Source organism: Rutilus rutilus (genome assembly GCF_951802725.1).
Source record: "Rutilus rutilus genome assembly, chromosome: 17".
Taxonomy (NCBI): Eukaryota; Metazoa; Chordata; class Actinopteri; order Cypriniformes; family Leuciscidae; genus Rutilus; species Rutilus rutilus.
In genome coordinates, this window is record NC_140230.1 from 14,607,453 (window position 1) to 14,627,855 (window position 20,403).

General features: G+C 35.9%; 1 protein-coding gene across 1 annotated transcript in view; it reads left to right on the forward strand.

Moving 5' to 3' along the window:
• The window catches only part of LOC311306929 (dynein axonemal heavy chain 11), a gene marked incomplete at its 5' end in the record, with an annotated part of 77,016 nt that overhangs the window by 10,024 nt on the left and 46,589 nt on the right, over positions 1 to 20,403 (forward strand). The window contains 26 exons of the mRNA XM_084435564.1: positions 32 to 118; positions 220 to 378; positions 461 to 544; positions 644 to 802; positions 1,906 to 2,028; positions 2,119 to 2,241; positions 4,807 to 5,031; positions 7,360 to 7,451; positions 7,575 to 7,701; positions 8,352 to 8,501; positions 8,975 to 9,208; positions 10,687 to 10,818; positions 11,020 to 11,180; positions 13,241 to 13,397; positions 13,644 to 13,789; positions 13,876 to 13,992; positions 14,790 to 14,928; positions 15,011 to 15,103; positions 15,194 to 15,388; positions 15,512 to 15,589; positions 17,617 to 17,749; positions 17,876 to 18,003; positions 18,192 to 18,340; positions 18,446 to 18,596; positions 18,698 to 18,829; positions 19,500 to 19,673. Of these exons, the coding sequence (XP_084291690.1) occupies positions 32 to 118; positions 220 to 378; positions 461 to 544; positions 644 to 802; positions 1,906 to 2,028; positions 2,119 to 2,241; positions 4,807 to 5,031; positions 7,360 to 7,451; positions 7,575 to 7,701; positions 8,352 to 8,501; positions 8,975 to 9,208; positions 10,687 to 10,818; positions 11,020 to 11,180; positions 13,241 to 13,397; positions 13,644 to 13,789; positions 13,876 to 13,992; positions 14,790 to 14,928; positions 15,011 to 15,103; positions 15,194 to 15,388; positions 15,512 to 15,589; positions 17,617 to 17,749; positions 17,876 to 18,003; positions 18,192 to 18,340; positions 18,446 to 18,596; positions 18,698 to 18,829; positions 19,500 to 19,673 (3,648 nt within the window). The remainder of the gene's footprint in view (positions 1 to 31; positions 119 to 219; positions 379 to 460; positions 545 to 643; positions 803 to 1,905; positions 2,029 to 2,118; positions 2,242 to 4,806; positions 5,032 to 7,359; positions 7,452 to 7,574; positions 7,702 to 8,351; positions 8,502 to 8,974; positions 9,209 to 10,686; positions 10,819 to 11,019; positions 11,181 to 13,240; positions 13,398 to 13,643; positions 13,790 to 13,875; positions 13,993 to 14,789; positions 14,929 to 15,010; positions 15,104 to 15,193; positions 15,389 to 15,511; positions 15,590 to 17,616; positions 17,750 to 17,875; positions 18,004 to 18,191; positions 18,341 to 18,445; positions 18,597 to 18,697; positions 18,830 to 19,499; positions 19,674 to 20,403) is intronic.

Sequence of the window (20,403 nt, forward strand, 5' to 3'; positions counted from 1 at the left end):
TTTTTTTGCTGATTCATGTCTCTCTTCATAGAAAAAACTGAATCATTTTCGAGGGAGGTTCAAAACAGAAGCTCCTCTCCAGTACAACACAGAGAAACCATATGTGCGCCTGGATAAAGTAAATGTTTATTACTTCTAATTCAAACAATCCATCATATCAGAGTCTTATTTTCAATCATTTACATACATTGACGGTTTGTGTTATACTGTGTTTGTTAGTTTCACAGGGAGATGCTGGTTTTAGAAGAGGAGAATGCAGATCTCCAGGAGTCCTGTAAGCTGTTTGAAGTGAGCAGCCCTGACTCTAAGCAACTCAGAATCTGTCGGAGAGACATTGCTGTTTTGAAACAGCTCTGGGATCTGCGGATATGTGTTCAGGTGGATCATCCTTTTCCTAATTTGAGCTTTCAATTTTGCTTGAACTGTCAACTCTACTTAATGTAATATTGTGTCCTCACAGTGCTGTGTAGCTGTCTGGACAGGGACAAAATGGAGAAAGATCAATGTAGAACACATAGAGACAGAGCTGAGGAGGTTTACAAAGGTAAGAATGCCAGTATCAGTGTACTAGAAATCACCAACCCAAACACATTTTGGAAGGTTTTTGTTCATAGTGTCTAACACTGATTTCATGTTTGGCCAGGAAATGCAGGTTCTTGATAAAGAGGCCCGTGTTTGGGACGTGTATTTGAGTCTGGACCATGTGCTCAGAGATCTGTTGGCTTCTCTCAGGGCTGTGACAGAGCTACTGAACCCGACCATGAGAGACAGACACTGGGCCCAGCTGGTCAGGACGACCGGGGTGAGAAAGAGGGTGGTAGATGTGCAATATAAATGTTATTCCTCTTAGAGACTGAAAAATATATTTACTGTACTGAATTTTATTAACTATCTCAAAAGCGTGGATCAAACAACCCTTAACACTCCTGGTAAAACATTTAATTTATATGAATGAAATTTTAATTTAGGCTCCAAATTATATGATTGTCTTTCTTCCACTGACTGATACTGATCTTTTCCATACAATGAAAGTGACCTAAAAAAAAAACCCACCATAAAATGATGTGTGCTCTACTATATTGCAAGTCTTTTGAAAGCCATACAATAGCATTTTAGGTTGATGGTCACTATTCACTTCTATTGTGTAGAAAAAGGCAGCTAAACTTTTCATTTTGTGCTCCCTGGTAGAAAGAAATCTCGTAAAAATATCGAAATATCTTAAAAAAAAAAAAAAAAATTATATATATATATATATATATATATATATATATATAACACATTTTTTTTATTTATTATTATAAGCATAAGCGTCACAAAATGTTGTTAGATTTCTCTGTGAACATATACACCGCCGTTCCAAAGTTTTGGATCGTAAGATTTTTTTTTGTTTTGAATAGAAGTCTCTTATGCTCACCAAGGCTGTATTCACTTGGTTACAAATACAAATAAAAAAACAATAATATGGTGAAATATTATTACAATTTTAAATAACTGTTTTCTATTTGAAAATGTAATTTATCCCTGTGATCAAAGCTGAATTATTTAGCATCATTACTCCTTCAGAAATCATTATAATATGCCGATTTGCTGCTCAAGAAACATTTATTGTTATTATCAATGTTGAAAATAGTTGTGTAAATTTTTTTTTTCAGGATTCTTAGATGAAGAGAAAGTTAAAAATACTGCATTTTTCTCAAATGGAAATATTTTGTAACATTATACACTACCGTTCAAAAGTTTGGGGTCAGTACACATAAAAAAAAGAAAAAAAGAAATTAATATGTTTATTCAGCAAGGATGCATTAAATTGATCAAAAGTAACAGTAAAGACATTTATAATTTTACAAAAGATTCTATTTTAAATAAATACTGTTCTTTTGAACTTTTTGAACACCATTCTCTTAGGTTGATTTCACCCTAACTGAAGATACAACTCTTGAGGATTTACTGGCTTTGCAGCTGCACAGATATGAAGATGTGGTGCTCTGTACAGTTGGGAGAGCAGTCAAAGAGATGTCCACTGAGAAGGTTCTATCTCATACAGTACCTCTCTCAAGCCTCAGTCACTGCGATACATGCTCTGAAAATGAGTGCAACATTTCTTTAATTGTTTTGAAGGTATTGACTGAAATCAGCCAGATGTGGGCACGGATGGAGTTTTCTTATAAAGAGCATTACCACACCGCTACACCAATGCTGAATTGCAGTGATGAACTTATAGAGAGTCTGGAGGAGAGTCAGGTATAAACATCTCTAAAATGGCACATGCAATCACAGTTATGGGCAGTTTGTCAAAAAAACATGTATGTATGTATGTGTGTTTTCTTAGCTTATCGGAAATGTTAACAAAGTTGTTGCTTGGCAAAATAAGGTTGGTGTGGCCAGGGTCTTTATCTCCTTCTCTAAGACCATCCCACTGTGCCGAGAGAACGATCTTTCATTGTCAGCCGCCTGTATTCACACATCTGATTTATAGAGACCACACATTGCTGTCTTTGTTATCACGCTGTATGTGTAGGGGCCAAAATCTAGCCAAACACATCACTGTTGACAATAAGTCTGCCGTCTGTGCGAAGCCGGCCCACTTACACCCACATGTCTGAAAACATTAAAGCCAACAGAAGGGCATTAACACAATGTGGACACAAAAACAACATAGGCAAATTGCATTGGAGATATCAAAATCAAAATTCTTTTTTTTGCAAACCTGATATCCTCCAAATGTGATCTGAACTTTAGGCTGTAAATGGTATTCATCTTTATTTGTTTTTTTATTTTTTATTTTTAATATTTGTATTTGAACTTGCCGTTATGAACACAAACAATACATTAGCATCACAAACACCCTCCCTCTCATCCATTGACATCCACTCAAGTTCAGACATAATCACTACATTTAATACATTTTATTTACACTGATTGTGATGCTTTCTCTAAAAAACAGTAACACTTCATTTCAATGGTCTACTTTAGACATTCTACTAACTATAAGTAACTTTGCAACATGTCAATTAGCAGTCATAGAGTATTAGTAGACTGTCTGCTTAATATCTGCTAACACTTTATTGTGATGCTCCCCAACAGACATTCTATTGACTATAAATAACTTTGCAACTATGTCAACTATTTCTACTAACCCTAAATCTACCAGTCCACTAATACTCTGACTGCTAGTTGATGTGTAGTTGCAACGTTACTTATAGTTAGTATAATGTCTTAAGTGGACTATCCAAATATAGTGTAACCACAAAAACAAACAATCAAACAAACAAACAAAAAGCGTTCAGTTATCTTAATGAATTGTTTGGCATCTCTGCAAATAAAAAGGGCCTCATTATCATTGTGAAGTTGTTTCAGTTTAAATCAATACATACTAATGCACAAAGCATTTTTGGACTTGGTGTGAATAGGACTTTGATTTGGCTATTCCAGTAATATCTTTGAAGGTTAATCTTAATGCATACAATGACATTCTAGAGAATGTGCTTCCAGTTTCTCCCTCATGCTCTTGTGTGTAAATGGGAGGCTGAATCACTGAAGCCATGTTCCGGCATCTAGTGAGAAACCTTCCCAGATGAGTTTAAGCTGTTAAGGAGGAGCGATTCAGATAAATCTGAAACACAAGATCATAAAAGTTAAAGGTGTCATGAACTGGATTATTTGATTATTTTATAATGTGTCCTTATAATGTTAGTATGATTTTTACATAAAATAAATGTCAGAATTTAGAAATAAAATACATTTTTCCTAGCCTGATTTTAGCCTCTGATTTGAACGCTCTGCTTGAAGGGGCGTGTCTGCTGTGAGATTTCAGTGTAAAAGTCCACTGCAGTGATTGACTGACATCTTTGCATATGAAATAGCTAGCATTACATGTGGAACTCTCTCTCTCAAAATCTTTTACTACGTTTTTACTATTACAGCTATCGAGATTAACGAATCGTGAAAAGTAATGATTATAGCATTATATTTAGATCTATTCCCAACACATGAAAGGTTACAGTGATGAGCATTGAACAGATGAAAGACAGTCTGTTGATCCCGTGAATGAAGTTATCTCATCATTGCAACGCAATTTCTGCACTCTCGCAAATGCTTTCACCAAATAACAATGCAAACACGATGTAAATACAGTAACAGCATCGTTGATTTCATAACGAGTTTTGGCAAGTGTCCAAATAAACTTGCGCTGTGTGATTGGCAGCTTGGGTGATTGGAAAGGGAGCGTTCTTTGATCGCTTTCTGTATATATATTAATCACAGTTTAAATAAGATTATTTTCATCCTACTAAGAGAAACGACGTGAAGTTGATAGTTTAGTCACTAGCTTGATTTTCTGATGCATAAACAGTATTGAACGATTTTGAGAGAAAGATAATCTTTCTGAATGTGATTACACATCAGAAATCACTGATCACAGATCAGGCATTAGAATAAACAGGCATTAGAATAAACATGGTTACTTACATGTTTGTGGTGTTGCTGGCAGATCCATATCGTAAAAGTCTGTTTGCAAAGCCCGTGTCGAAATTGTGACCAAATACCAAATAATCCACAGTGAAATGCACCGAATACAAACTGTCATTGTTGTGACAGATTTCAATAAAAGCTGTTTTTGGAATAACACATTTTTTTCGTTTTGAAACTTACAGGATATTTTTTATAGTATAACAACCTCTTAACTGTCAAAAGATCAAGGAACATTTTAATTCTCAGTTCATGACCCCTTTAACAATAAGAGGCTGCACAAGAAACTGTCCTTGCTGTTGGCTGCTGACTCTGTATGCATCTCTGTTTGTCTCTCAGGTGCAGCTGCAGGTGTTGCTGCACAGTAAGCAGGCAACATTCTTCCACGGACAGGTGTTGGCGCTACAGGCCCAGCTGACTCGGGCTGACTCAGTGCTGCTTCTGTGGCTGGAGGTGCAGAGGACCTGGGCTCACCTGGAGAGCATCTTCATGGGCTCCGAAGACATTCAACACCAGCTGCCGGAGGAGGCACATCAGTTCGGCTCCATTGATTCTGACTTTAAGGTATGCTTGACTTCATGTCATGTACACTGATTACTGGTGTGCTGCATGCAAAGTTAAAGATGTTTTACATGCTTTCTGTAAAGATTTGCCAAACATACAGGGATTTCAGAATCATATTACATATAACAGGCATGAAAACTCCTCACCTTTCGGCGAAAATCGCCGTTTTAAAACCTAAAAGGGTCACCTACGTGATTTGTGCAGATCCGATGAGAAAATATTTATTGGGGGTGGGGGGGTCGTGGTCGAGGCCGAGGCCAGCATTTATCCCCTATAAAGTTACAATAAACTTCGCAGCTTTAAAAAACAATCATCATTCCTAATGCCGAAACATGACAGCCAATATGAGTCAGAGTAACGTTAGGGCAGAAATGTTTTCAAAGTCTGACAACTGCCGATCAAAGAACCGCACGTCGGAAAGCAAGCCTGAGGTAAGTTAGTTTACAATGTTAACTGTCCTGTCAGATACAGACAGCAATGTTGCCAATGGCATTATTTTTACATTTTGACATAGTGGGCGAGATGATATCGCGAGCGGGCGCGGGCGCCGTGATCGCTGAGCGAGCAGGAACAAGTAACAGTGAGCAGTGTTATTCATTGCGCGGCTCGCGAGCCTCATGTGGCTCGCCAAGCTTTAATTTGTGGCTCGCATGGCGGTAAATAATACGGTGATATGATAATGCATTCACTAGAGATATTTCATAAAAACATTAATAACAAGTACATAACCCGTTAAAAACTTAAAGTGTCAGCTCTATTACAAATAATTTCGATCGGATTGAAAGGGGTGGTTTACAGAGAGAACGTGAAAAAACTTGATCGATTGAAAACCGAAACTGAAAGGACGACGTATGACGCGCGGAACGAGCTGTTCTCCTGATGAATAAAGTGTCATATAAATGAGTATCCTTTCATTCTATAATTCTCCTTTCACTCAGCATCTGTGAAGTGAGGCAGGACAACGGCTCACCAGTCCTTGTTTCAGATTATCATACAGACGACTGGTTTGGGGCATTTTTAATAAGTGATAAATAGTAGTAAATAGTTTTTTTTTTTCTCTGACACCCGATGAAACACGTAGATCAGCGGCCCATTGGTTCTTTTATTGATTTACACTGGGCTAGCCCAATCACATCTTTAATGTGAAGTATAGAAATATACTCTTTCCAGTATAGAAATTAGTACAAAACTAATTATGAAAGTTTCCTCTATTTTTTAATGCATTTGTTTTACAATATATGGCTATTACTATCATGGGATTAATATTATAACTATTATTGTAGCAGTACAGACACTGTAACTAAAAGAGTTTTGAAAATTTCTTTGTTTAATTTGCACCAGATTGATGAATTTAACATTAAAAAGCACAAAATTTTCTTACGGGGGAGCATGCCCCCGAACCCCCCTAGAGTGCCAGAGGTCCACTCATCACAGTGATCCAAAAGTCCTGTGACAAACACTGGTAATACTATGCCAATGCAGCTTACAGGTTTTGGGGGGGCATTTATCACTATGGAGTATAATTCAATTTTATTAATAAGTCAGAATTTCATCTGTTCGAGTTAACTCTTACACGTTACTCACTCATTACATTTTTGGGGGGTGGGGGTTATATATGCCGCATGCCCGCATCCTTCTCACCTTTTTTACCCCTGACCTATTTTCATGCCTGATATAAGTATATGGGCCAGTATGTTTTTTTTTTTTTAGTTAAGCTCATTTTAAGATATTGAGATGTCAAAGTATTGTACTGAAATACATGAAATGTATTATGTAATAAAACCAGGAGATGTTTCTCTGTACAGATTACTAATTTATTGTAATAAATTAGTATGCCAGAGCATTGCGCAATATATATATATATATATAAATGTATATATATACTGTATGTGTATGTTATGTATGTATACTGTATATATTGAAAACTTGAATTACAGATTTATATTGTTACTAATATAAGTACAGTTATATTAATTATTATCAAGATAATAATTATATTTTAAAAGTAAACTTGTTAAAGTTACAACTTGCAATTAAGTTCATTGCACTTTTAACCACTTTCAATTTAATTTGCTGATGGAGAAAATAGGTAAATACGAGTAAAAATTGTATAAAATTAATGTATTTCTGTAAAATTAATATACTTAATATGCACTAACATTTAAATTAATGATTTGATACAATTCACTTATTTTGTACATTATTTATTTTATTTAATGTGATTCCATGTAAAATGCACAAAGATGTTATTTTTTCAGTGTAGATGCATGCATCTACCAGGTATGTAAATATTTATATATATTTACTTTTGTCTGTTTATGTGTGAAGGTCCTTATGCTCAAAAGTGGCAAAACAAAAAACGTAATTACTGCAACCAACAAGCCCGATCTTCTACCGATGCTTGAAGATCTGCAAAGGAGGTTTGTGAAGTTTTAAGGTTACTCTTTTCCAGTAAACTCTTAAAAAGTGTGCATGGTTACGCATTGTTTCAAGAGAGATGCATACAGTAAATCATTCTGTTGATTTCCTGTTATTTATCCTAGACTTGCTGTATGTGAGAAAGCTTTAGCCAAATACCTGGAGACAAAGAGAATGGCTTTCCCGCGATTCTATTTCCTCTCTTCAGCAGACTTACTGGACATCCTTTCCAAGGGCAGACAGCCCAGACAGGTACTGCTTTAAAAGTTAGGAGTTAAGTTGAACTTGATTCAACTTTATATAACAGTCTGTCTATTACTGTAGTTTGAATCAGTTTGAAAGTTTAATTAGTTTCAGATTTCTCTAATTATACAGCTCATTTCAGTATTACAGTAATCCATAAACAGGTCAACTATAAAGTATGCATTCTCTCCTGGTAATGCGACTGAGATTCACGGAAATATATTTTACATTGTACCATACTTCCCCATCTCTCTTCTCATTTGTGTACAGTTACCTTTATCTCTGTGATTAAACTTTTTCATCATCACTGTGATAATTCCAAGGGCAGTGCTTCTCTGTGAAATATCATTATGATAAAAAAGAGAAAGATCTACAGATGGATTGATTCTAACCCTGGCTACATCCTTCTTTGAGCCGATCCTCCCACATATGTGCAGGTTTTCTCCTGAACCGTTCAACCAGAACAGGGTCAAAGTGCTTCATCTCGTTCTCATTGTACCTCAGTTATAATAAGAATTGCAAATATATCCACAATCATATCATTATCTATGGATATGCATAACTGCATAACTGCGCGGATTGATTCATTTGTACACGGATGTACTGTCTACAATATATTGTTCTGTGAAAGTAATGCTTTATGGTTCATTGCTTTTTAGATTACCCGTCACCTGGGTAAGCTGTTTGACAGTATGACTGATCTGGAGTTTTCTGACAAGGAGGGGGGAAAGGCCACATCAGCGGTGGGAATGTTCAGCAGAGACAGAGAATATGTTTCATTCTGTTCGCCATGTGACTGCGTTGGACCGGTAAACCCTGCATAAGCATCTAATTAAATCAAACACAGATATTAAAAAGTTGTAACTTTTTTTTAAAAGATAAAAGCAAACTTTTTAAAAAAGATTAAAAATTTCTTTATAAAATATTAATATAAATATTATAATAACATCTAAAGTATTATTTGTATATAAAATACAAAAGCAAATCCTTCAAATATTAATATAAGTATTAGATTATCTAGATATCTATAAAATACAATAAAATGTTTTAAACATCATTAAAACTACATGTACACCAGATGACACTCTGAAATATACTTGCAGGTAGAAATAACTTTAGCAAGACATTTTAGCAATTAGGATCTCCCAGCATTTACAAAACATGGTCAGTTGAAGTATTTTTATAGGTCTGTTTGTTTTTTAATATTTTGTGTGAGTAATTGGCCCTGATATAATAGTAATCTGTCCGATTATTCTTTACGGAGTGAGTATTTTTCTGTCAGGTTGAGCTCTGGCTGAACTGTCTGGAGGATGTGATGAGGGAGGGATTGAGGAGGCACATAGCCGAGGCCGTGGTCGTGTGTGAGGAACGCCCGCGGGAACACTGGGTCTTGGAGCTGCCGGCTCAGGTGGTCCTCACCGCCTCTCAGATCTGGTGGTCCGCCGACGTGAATCTAGCATTCGAGCGGCTGGCTGAGGGTTTTGAGACGGCACTCAGAGACTACAACAAGAAACAGGTCAGTTGATCTTATGTACTGTATGCACACTTTTTTACACATTCATCATTTTGAATAAACTGAATGAATGACAAAGAGTAGATTCTTGTTCACAATCGACAAACTTCTTTTTCTTTGTCAAAACTTCTTTTTCAGTCATGTTGACACTGAAACGTTGACTCTTATAAGGCAATATTAAGGTACAGCAATCGTAGTTCAGTTCACAAACAAATGACTCTTATGAGCTGGTTCTTTTTAATGAATCAGAAACATACAGCACAACCAGTGTAGTCTGATTTACGAACAATTTACAAACAATTGACTCTTATGAGCCCCCTTCTTAGTGAATCAGAAACATATGGTGCAACTAGTGTAGTCCTGTTCACAAACAAATGACTCTTATGAGTCAGTTATTTTTAATGACTCAAAAACATACCACACATACAGGGAAGTATGTTTCATGAACAAATGGCTCTTATGAGACGGTTCTTTTTAGTGAACAGATAACATACATTGCTACCAGTGTAGTGCAACTCATGAACAAATGACTCTAGTGAGCTGGTTCTTTTTAGAGAATCAAAAACATAATGCACAACCAGTGTAGTGCGATTCAGAAACAAATGACTCTTAAAAAACACTTTAATTTTGAACAGGAGATTTATAGTGTAACACATCCTAAAAGTCACTTCCTCCTACTGTAAATAGACCTTTTTCCTTTCTAGGTAGTGCTAGCCTCCCTATTTTCAAGCACAGATAGAGCACATCTGTAGTGTGAACTAGGCAATGATGAAGCCGTTGAAAACACACTCCACTCCTTCATTGTAACTATGATGAAGCGAATAGTGCTGATCCGTGTGGACTGCCACGAGCACGTCCATATCGTCCCTGCAGCGTCAGTATCTGTCATCTAACGCAGGGAAGGTTAGCGCGTCCTTGGCCGGCGTTTGAATAATCTGCCTCTTTCCCTTCAAGCCCCTGATTGGAGTTGCTGTCAGACAGCATGGGGTGATAAATGCAGTACAACCTAAGCTGCTTTTACACCAAATACAGGCAGGAAGATTACATCTCATTTGCCTGTCTGTGACAGGGATCCACCGTATCGCCTATTAACCGCCTCCCCCCAACTCACACACACGCACACACACACACACATATTGACCCAGCACTCTCATTCATTGTCACACACACACCAGCTGGCCGCTCTTATTCATAGTCAAACAGTCTTACACACTTGCAGTTCCCCCCAGCATTGATAAACGAGCTCTGTGCTTATTTGGCCTCCCAACTGGAATATATGACCTTGCTCCATAAACGTGGGGGGATTTCTCTGATGAACACATGACCCTGAGTCCCTGTCAGCGCAGTTATTACCATCCACTTCTCTCTGGCATGTAAATTGATATAATTACTGTAAGCAGGGGCCACAAAGCTCACTGTATGCTCTCACAAGCCATCATTGTGCCCTCTGAAACTCTAAAGTATCTGCCCTACTTTTCCAGATTGCCCAGCTAAACTCCTTGATAAACATGTTATTGGGGGAACTGAACCCGGGTGACAGGCAGAAGATCATGACCCTGTGCACCATAGATGTTCACGCCAGAGATGTGGTCTCCAAACTCATCGCTCAGAAGGTTGGGTCATGTTTACTGCGGTTCGTAAATAATGATCATGTTGACTAAAGGATGTTCTGTTTCCTTGTTTTAAATCATTTAGTTCAACAGTCATTATTTTAATGGGCTTTAAATTAAAAAGCAGTAATTGATTAATTAATTGTTGGGAGTTGGGAGCATTTAGAGTAGGCTTATCAAATGTTTGAGGCTGTCTTTACCCAGGTGAGCAGTGCTCAGGCATTCGTCTGGGTCTCTCAGCTCCGCCACAGCTGGGATGAGGAGCAAAACCACTGCTTCATCAACATCTGCGACGCCCAGTTTCGTTATTCCTACGAATACCTGGGCAACACGCCTCGTCTGGTCATTACACCTCTCACAGACAGGTACCTTATCAGCTAATGATCTCTGAGCAACTCAAGAACTTCTTTTTTATTTATTTATTTATTGCAATTTTTATCTAATGGGAACTAAATTTTATGTCAAATGTTTTGGTAATACTATACGGAATATATTAATTATTGATACATTTTTTTATAATTGGTTTTTCAAGAAGATGTTTTATAAAGCAAATACAGGAGAAAAAGGAAATAATAAAACGAACAAATATAAAACACAATAGAACGGTAACACTTTATAATATGGATAAACTATTACTAAACAGAACCATAGTTCATTCAGACTAATTCATAGTTCATAGCACATTCACATATGCGTATATGAAAATAAATTTCTTCACATTTTTTTTAATAAACAAATTATTTAGAACAGACTTTATTTTTTACCATGCCTTCATCTTTTGCTTTTGGATTTCAAATGAAGATAATGTAGATTTTATTGTTTTACCATTGACTCTTAAAATATGAAAAGTCGTCATATGAATATTATTATAAACTATTAAAATAACCATAGTTATTTTCACACAAATTGCAGCTGTTCCTCAGGACTATATTAACGACCACAATGACCAACATGTAGGCCCTTAATAAAGTTTTACTTTCAAAAATAAGTGTTCTTGGTTAGGGAGAATGAAGAAAACAAAGATAAATAAATTCAAGGTAAATAAATATCATATTATTTATATTGTGCATCATTTCCAGTTCAGCTTTAATTCTGTCAAATTATGCAACAAAAGTGTGAAACTCTTAAGTGTGCATACATACCATGCTAGCTATGAAATTAGCTTTAGCAAGCGAAAAGTTTGCCATTTTATAAAAATTTTTTTTTAAATGTCCATAATTTCCACCACAGAATGCTATTAATTACAATACATACAGTGATTTGAGATGGAAATGTTTGACATTTGCAAAAAATAAATAAATTGTGGATGTGAAAAAGTGCATGTGAAAAGAATGAGTTTATTTTCACCCTAGGGTCAAAATATATTATATCTTCTTGCATGTATATTTCATATACAAAAAGCATCCATTGTTTGTTTCTTATAAATATGTCTTGTGACTTCTTTTTTGATCATTATTACAGTGTAGTGCTTAAAAACATTAGATGAACATGAACTACAACAAACGAAAAAACATTACATGAACAATGTATAAATATTTTATGTTTTTTGAGATTGTTATTAAAGACCAGATAACTTTGAACAAACGTAATTTATAATAAACGTAAAGTAATTAACATTATTAGAACATTAAAACAAATATGAATCAACGTCTCATGAGTCATGATATGTATCGCATTTTGAATGTAACTACTGTATTTCATCATATAATGTAATCAGTGTTGGGGAAAGTTACTTTTAAAAGTAATGCATTACATTATTGCGATACTCCCTAAAAAAGTAACTAATTTCATTACTTGGTTACTTTTTATGTACAGTAATCTGGCTGAGGCTCGCTGTCCAGGCCTTGCATGAGTTTTTTACCGAGAAGTTATTTTTGGCCTATATAACATACGTACAATAACATACGTACTTACAAACATACATTTTCTTTTAAAAACGCATTTAAAATATTATATTCTGACACTTAGAATATTTCCTGACCCTTAGAGCTATGGATGCCATACAAAAGATCTCAACATTACGGGTTATATATTACCTACTGTACTACTTTCTTTGAAACAATAGTTTTGCTACTATTTGTACTTTTTGTCTGTTCCCGCGCATGCATGAAGTGACTACGTATTGGTGAAGAAAGATAATTGTAATTAAGCTGTTTAAACAAATTTTTAAGCAAATTAATTAAACTAAAATTAACATGAATTGCTCTATTAAAAAAGTATCTAAAATGTTAATGTCTAAATTAAATTCTTAATGTAATGCATTACTTTACTTAAAAAGTAATCTGATTACTTAATGTACATTACTTATAATATGTTACCCCCCAACACTGCATGTAATAATAATGTTATTAATGGAAATGATCATAAAGCCGCCTTACCATAGCTGTTTTTATTCAGTGTTTGATTTTGCTTATTTGAATTGCAGGTGCTATATAACACTGACTCAGTCACTGCACTTGAGTATGAGCAGTGCTCCAGCGGGACCGGCTGGCACAGGAAAGACTGAAACCACTAAAGACCTGGGCAAAGCTCTGGGGGTCATGGTGTACGTCTTCAACTGCTCTGAGCAGATGGACTATAAGGTAGACATACCAGCAGAGATGGGACTCAGCCACCACAGCACAATTACTAGTGTATTCTCCGTTCAGATGAGCTCCTAATGCATATAATTACTTTGCCGAATAGGATTCTGCCTCTTAATTGAAAGAAATCAATGACTGCTCTGTTTGAAACTTTATCACAGTTGGTTGATGTTTTGGAAGTTCTTTTTCTTAACCACTGTTGGTTTGGTTCTGTTAAGTCTTTCCATGACTTGTTTTGTCATTCAGTCCATAGGGAACATCTTTAAAGGCCTGGCACAAACTGGAGCTTGGGGCTGCTTTGATGAATTTAACCGAATAGCTGTGGAAGTGCTGTCTGTGGTGGCAGTACAGGTGAAGACCATACAGGATGCAATTCGCAACAAGAGGGAAAGGTAAGTGTTTTTTATTTTTAGATTTTCTGAATGGTTAACATGACTTGTTGGCATGTTTTACCCATTTTACCCATGGTCCTCTGCAGGTTTTTCTTCCTAGATGAAGAGATTAGCTTGAAGCCCTCTGTTGGGATCTTCATCACAATGAACCCTGGATATGCTGGACGAACTGAGCTACCAGAGAACCTCAAAGCTCTTTTCAGGTATAGCTTGATCTGAATAAAGATATACTTTTAGAAAAAAAATTGACCAAACCAGCAAAGAAATGAGCTCATGTGTGTTTTATGGAGTGAACATTTTGTTGGCAAGATATTTTTATTTAGTCATCAATGAAGATATTCATCATGCTGAAAAATCAAAATGTTACAGTATGTGAATATATGTAGATGATGTGTGTGTGTGTGTGTGTTGTCCCCATAAAATAGGAAAACCCAACGTGTGTGTGTGTGCGTGTGTACGTTCGTGTGTACATATATTAACATAACTGTTTTCTATTTTAATATATTTAATTTAATTTATTCCTGTTATGGTAAAGCGGATTTTTTAGCAGCCATTGCGCCAGTCTTCAGTGTCACATGATCCTTCAGAAAACAATTAATTAATGAATCCTTACCGAATAAAAATTAATAAATGTTTATACATTTTGCTTTATTTATTGGAATGTTATTAATGTAATTATCAGTTAATATTACAATTATGGACAGCTAAAATGTTAGGTTGACCAACTATATTTACAAGCTGTGCTATATTTATAGTACATGCTATATTTAGTCATCAAAATGGACTAAAATGAATGAATATGACAAGCCAAAAACAGTGTAAAAGTCTGGATTGAAGATGTTTGTGCCAGCTGCACAACAAAACGAACTAGCAAACATCGTGCCAAGTTGTGTTTAATGTCTCATGCTGTGTAAAAAAAAGACGAGGTCCTCTTTCTAAACGCAATGTCAGTTGTGTATAGATGAGTTCACGAATGCCATATGATTGCTGTGTTTTGCAGGCCGTGTGCCATGGTGGTTCCTGACATGAAGCTGATCTGTGAGATCATGCTGATGTCTGAGGGATTTCAGAGCGCTCAGATTCTGGGCAACAAGTTCATCACTCTCTACAGGCTCTGTAAGGAGCTGCTCTCTAAACAGGTACACTGACCGGTGCAGTACAGAAAAAACACTTTTGTCCTGTTTGTGTCTGCTTATAAACAACATGTATTCTCTGCTGTAGGACCACTACGACTGGGGTTTGCGTTCTGTCAAACCTGTCCTGGTGGTTGCTGGAGCTCTCAAAAGAGCAGATCGGACTAGACCAGAAGATCAGGTGGAAATGTGTTTATGTGATTGATGTTTAGCTCTATAGATCCAGCAGCCATGGGTTTTGACACTCTTGACTTTCTGTTACATTATGAAGGTGTTGATGCAGGCTTTGAGAGATTTCAACATGCCAAAGATTGTTTCGGAAGACGTTCCGGTGTTCCTCGGTCTGATCAGAGATTTGTTCCCTGGTTTGGAAGTGGAAAGGCAAACTGATGCAGAGTTTGAGCAGATAGTCCGACGGACGAGTCTAGACTTAAAACTTCAACCTGAGGACACATTTATTCTGAAAGTACGAATCTCTCCGCACACTACTTCATCATTTGTGTATAACATTAAGTTATCTTACTGTTTTAGATCTCTTGTTAACCTCTTATTTTATTGTTTTTGTCCTTTTTAATGATAATATATAAAGGTTGTTCAGCTTGAGAAGCTTTTATCTGTTCATCAATCAGTGTTTGTGGTTGGTGATGCTGGGACTGGAAAAAGCCAGGTAAATACAAACTGTTACCTGTTTCCCATAGTCCACTTTCCCTGGAGTTTAATTATTTATAATTGTAATATGAAAATAGTTATATTTAATAATTAAAAATAAAATGGCTTTGTAAAAAGACATTTCATAAGGGTAGAATTACATGAATGAAATTTTAAATATTAAATTACATATATGTTATTAAAATAATTCTGTCTTTTTGGTCACAGATGTGTGGATAATCTAAATAATTGCAGTATAAAAGTATACGTAAATATATATATATCTATATATATATATATATATATATATATATAGAGAGAGAGAGAGAGAGAGAGAGAGAGAGAGAGAGAGAGAGAGAGAGAGAGAGAGAGAGAGAGAGAGAGAGAGAGAGAGAGAGAGAGAGAGAGAGAGAGAGAGAGAGAGAGAGAGAGAGAGAGAGAGAGAGAGAGAGAGAGAGAGAGACTAATCTATAACGACTAGAAATGTATTACCTTTTGAATATTGCAATCTGATTATTAGCAAATTGCAGTATATTGGGTATATATATATATATATATATATATATATATATATATATATATATATATATATATATATATACACACACACACACACACACACACACACACACACACACATATATATATATATATATATATATATATATATAAAAAAATTTATACAGGTGAAGCTCGAAAAATTTGAATATCGTGCAAAAGTTCATTTATTTCAGTAATTCAACTTAAAAGGTGAAACTAATATATAGAAAATTAAATGCAAAGTGAGATATTTCAAGCCTTTATTTCTTTATTTGTTATTATTTTGATGATTATGGCTCACAGCTTATGAACATTTTCAAAATTTCTGAGATTTTGAATTTGGGGTAGAATTACTAAAATAAATGAACTTTTGCTTGATATTCAAATTTTTCGGGTTTCACCTGTGTATTCTGTGTATATTTTTATTATATATTTATTTGTGATAAATTCACACGGTCTGATCTATAACAACTAAAATGTATTTCCATTTACACGAATATAAAAGAGTTAGTAAATTTAAAGTGAGCAATAATCACAGCAAAATAAATAAGCACAGAACACATGCAAATAATCATGATCAGGGTAGGGTTGCACCAGCCGCTCGTGAGATCTACCTTAAATTGGAATGTAAAGTCCACACTAGAGGCTTAGTAACTACTAGCAAGTTTGTAACTAACTGTACTTTATTCCGTTGCACCATTTGTACGTAAGGCAGAACGTTGCTAGTAGGTCGTAAGCTCTCCGTAAAGTAATGCGTAGTCGCATAATATGACGTTTCGCCTCGATGATCCAATGGCAGCCTTCAAATACTTGAGCAGAAGTTGTGTTGAAATGCCGTGAATTTCAGTTTATCCTTCATTCTAACTTCTTTTGCCTCACGTTACTAACGGTAAAAATGAGTTTCCATTAAATACGATAGTCTACTCGATCATTAATAATAACATAAGTGTTTTTATATGTAAATAACATTCAGAAACTGTATTTGAAATTAAATGAATAAGGATCAATAAATAAATATTGATACAAAAAACATAAGAAATTACGTTTATTGATTATGACTGATATTTGACATGCACAACATGGACAGATGCTCACAGCGTCGTGCTGTTCAGGACGGGTTCGTGTTAAAGAGCCGCTAACAAAGAAATCTTTTCACATAATGTTCTCTCTCTTAAAATGTAAGCGAGTGTAAATGTCAGGACTATCATATATGTCTAAAGAATTGAAGTCTGTCAGGTAAAAGAAGAGCTTATTGATGCAGTTCAGTCTGTTCCAACCGCTACTCCTGATCGGAGGCTGCCATAAATATTTAGTTGATACTTAAAGTTACGCTTCAACTAACTTTAATGGTGCAACGCAAAAATATTTAGAAGTGCGTAAGTCGTAACTTAGTGTCCATTTACGTCAAAACTAGGCTAAGTTGTAACTTACAACTTGCACGGTTGGTGCAACCGGCCCCAGATGATTATGTAATAATCGTGACAGGCCTACTCTGTCCCTAAACAGATTCTGAGAACTCTTCACAAAACCTACTTCAACATGGGAAGGAAGCCTTTCTGGAACGATCTGAACCCAAAAGCAATAAGCAGTGGTGAACTGTTTGGATCCTTTCATCCAGCCACTCGGGAATGGAAAGATGGTACATCAGCATCCAGTGTTTTGTAGAGCTGATCCTGTCCAATTCACAGTACATAACTTACTGTTTAGACATGAGATCCATTCTCCCCGGTAAGACTTTGAGATTGTAAATCTTTTCATGTGGCAGGTTTATTGTCACATTTCATGCGGGATCAAGCCAGTAACTCTCACTCTGGGCCGAAGTGGATTGTTCTGGATGGAGACATTGACCCCATGTGGATTGAGTCTCTCAACACTGTAATGGATGACAACAAGGTACCCTGCACAGTTTGTGCATGTTTTTTTTTATGGGGACATTTGCATTCAGCTGATTAATTTGAAGCATTAACATTACATGTTGAAATATTTAAACAAAACCACATACAATTTGACAAAGTTGTTGCAGCAAACGATGAATTATGAATATTGGCACTGTTGTAGTCATGTTGAGCATGTCTGTGCAGGTTCTTACTCTGGCTAATAATGAACGTATCCCACTCACCCCCTCGATGAGACTACTGTTTGAGATCAGCCACCTGAAACATGCCACTCCTGCCACCGTGTCCCGAGCTGGCATCCTATACATCAATCCTCAAGAGCTTAGCTGGAACCTGTGAGAATTTCACTCAATTCAAAATACATACCATCTAATGCACAGTGGTTAACATTTGTGAAGGATTAGACTTAGGTGAACAACCTCTTTTTCATCCATGACTAGGTGTGTTACGAGTTGGATTGATCGGAGGGAGAGACAAACCGAGAGAGCACACCTGACCATTCTGTTTGACAAATACGTCCCTCGCTGTATAGAAAAAATGAGAAACTCCTTTAAGACAATTATTCCTATTCCTGAGAACAGCATGGTTCAGGTATACCGTTCTCACAGATACACTCATTCATATAGGTCTATACTCTGGTTCAAATCTCTACTGATGTCTCTCTCTCTCTCTCTCTCTCTCTCTCTCTCAAGACTTTGTGCTCTCTGTTGGATTGCCTGTTAACTCCTGAGAACATTCCAGCAGACTCTCCACGAGAAATCTATGAGACATACTTTGTGTTCGCCTGTGTGTGGGCATTTGGTGGAGCCACATTTCAGGATCAGGTATTATGGGTTTTTGTGTTGTTGTGTTGTGTTCTGTTCAACTGGAAATGAGAAAAAAAAATTCTCATGCTTGTAGAAAATTGATTGTAAGATTATCCCAAACATAAAATATATACAGTAGTGGCCAATAGTGATGTCCGGAGGGGATGTTTGTTTTTAATGACCCTACAAGTTCAATCGAAATATATATTTTTAAACATTTTAAATATGAGGGAAGAACAAAACACTAAACTTGGTTGAGGTATTCTAATTTAATTAAGGTAAGTTAATCTGACAAAATTATTTGCCAAAAATAGAAAAACTACAGCTATAGGTTTTATTTTACTATGCAAAAAGAAAAAGCTATACTATACTATACTAAAAAAAAAAGCTCACAGGAAAAATCATACGTTGACTACAACATAATCAATCAATTATATAATTATACATACATACACACACACACACACACACACACACACACACACACACACACACACACACATATATATATATATATATATATATATATATATATATATATATATGTGTGTGTGTGTGTGTGTGTGTGTATATAATCAAGGGCATGTAGCAAATACAAATGAATTTACTCTAATATTCTAATTGGCTACAGTACTAATTTCTTTATGTTTTTATGTCTCTATTTTTGTTGTCTTTTTTGATCTCCCAGCTCCATGACTATCGGGCTCAGTTCAGCCAGTGGTGGATCAAAGAGATGAAGAGTGTGAAGTTTCCTGTCCATGGATCTGTTTTTGACTACTACTTAGATCCTCATTCCAGACGCTTCCTGCCATGGACCGACAGGGTGCCCGCATTTGAGATGGACCCTGATACACCTGTGCAGGTGACACTAATACACCAATACTTCCTGTTACATACAGTACAGGATAACATGGCGTGAACATACGCTTAACTGCGCAATATATTTCTTTGTGATCCTCTGAGAAAATTCTCCTGAGAAATTTCACTCTCACAGAGAACCACTTTAATTTCAGAATAATGGCATGCTAATTTGGTGCAGTTAGTGCATTAGAGTGGGTCAGTGAGCAGATACAGAGAAAACAACCTCCCTCCATCATGAGCTGAACTTGCAGTCAGAGGAGTTTTGGCTCTGATTACCATTCAAAGTAATCAGAATTATGCGTGCGTGCGTGTGTGTGTGAGGCCATTGTCTCCGTTTTTATAATTGAAAGATAAAGACTTAATGTTGATAATAGGGTAGTCATAGTGATGAACTGGATCTACAGGTTTGTTGTCTCACTCTAGAACTGTTCTAAAAGTTGATCAAAGTTCATCAAAGTGCTCTTGCAAAGTTTCCCACTGATTTTCCTGAAATACAAGTATTTTAAACAATGTTTTGATAGAGTTTGCACATAAAAAAAACATAAACATAAATACTTTTTGATTTCTGATTACTGATTAAACATAATATAAACAATATGTAATATGATAAACAATATGTGAAGAGTTCAGATGCAAAAGCCTCTAAGTGCCATCTGAAATTTTCTTCTAGAATGATCGTTTTTATAAAGCTTGTATATTTAAGTTCAGTAATTTCACTTAAATGACAATTA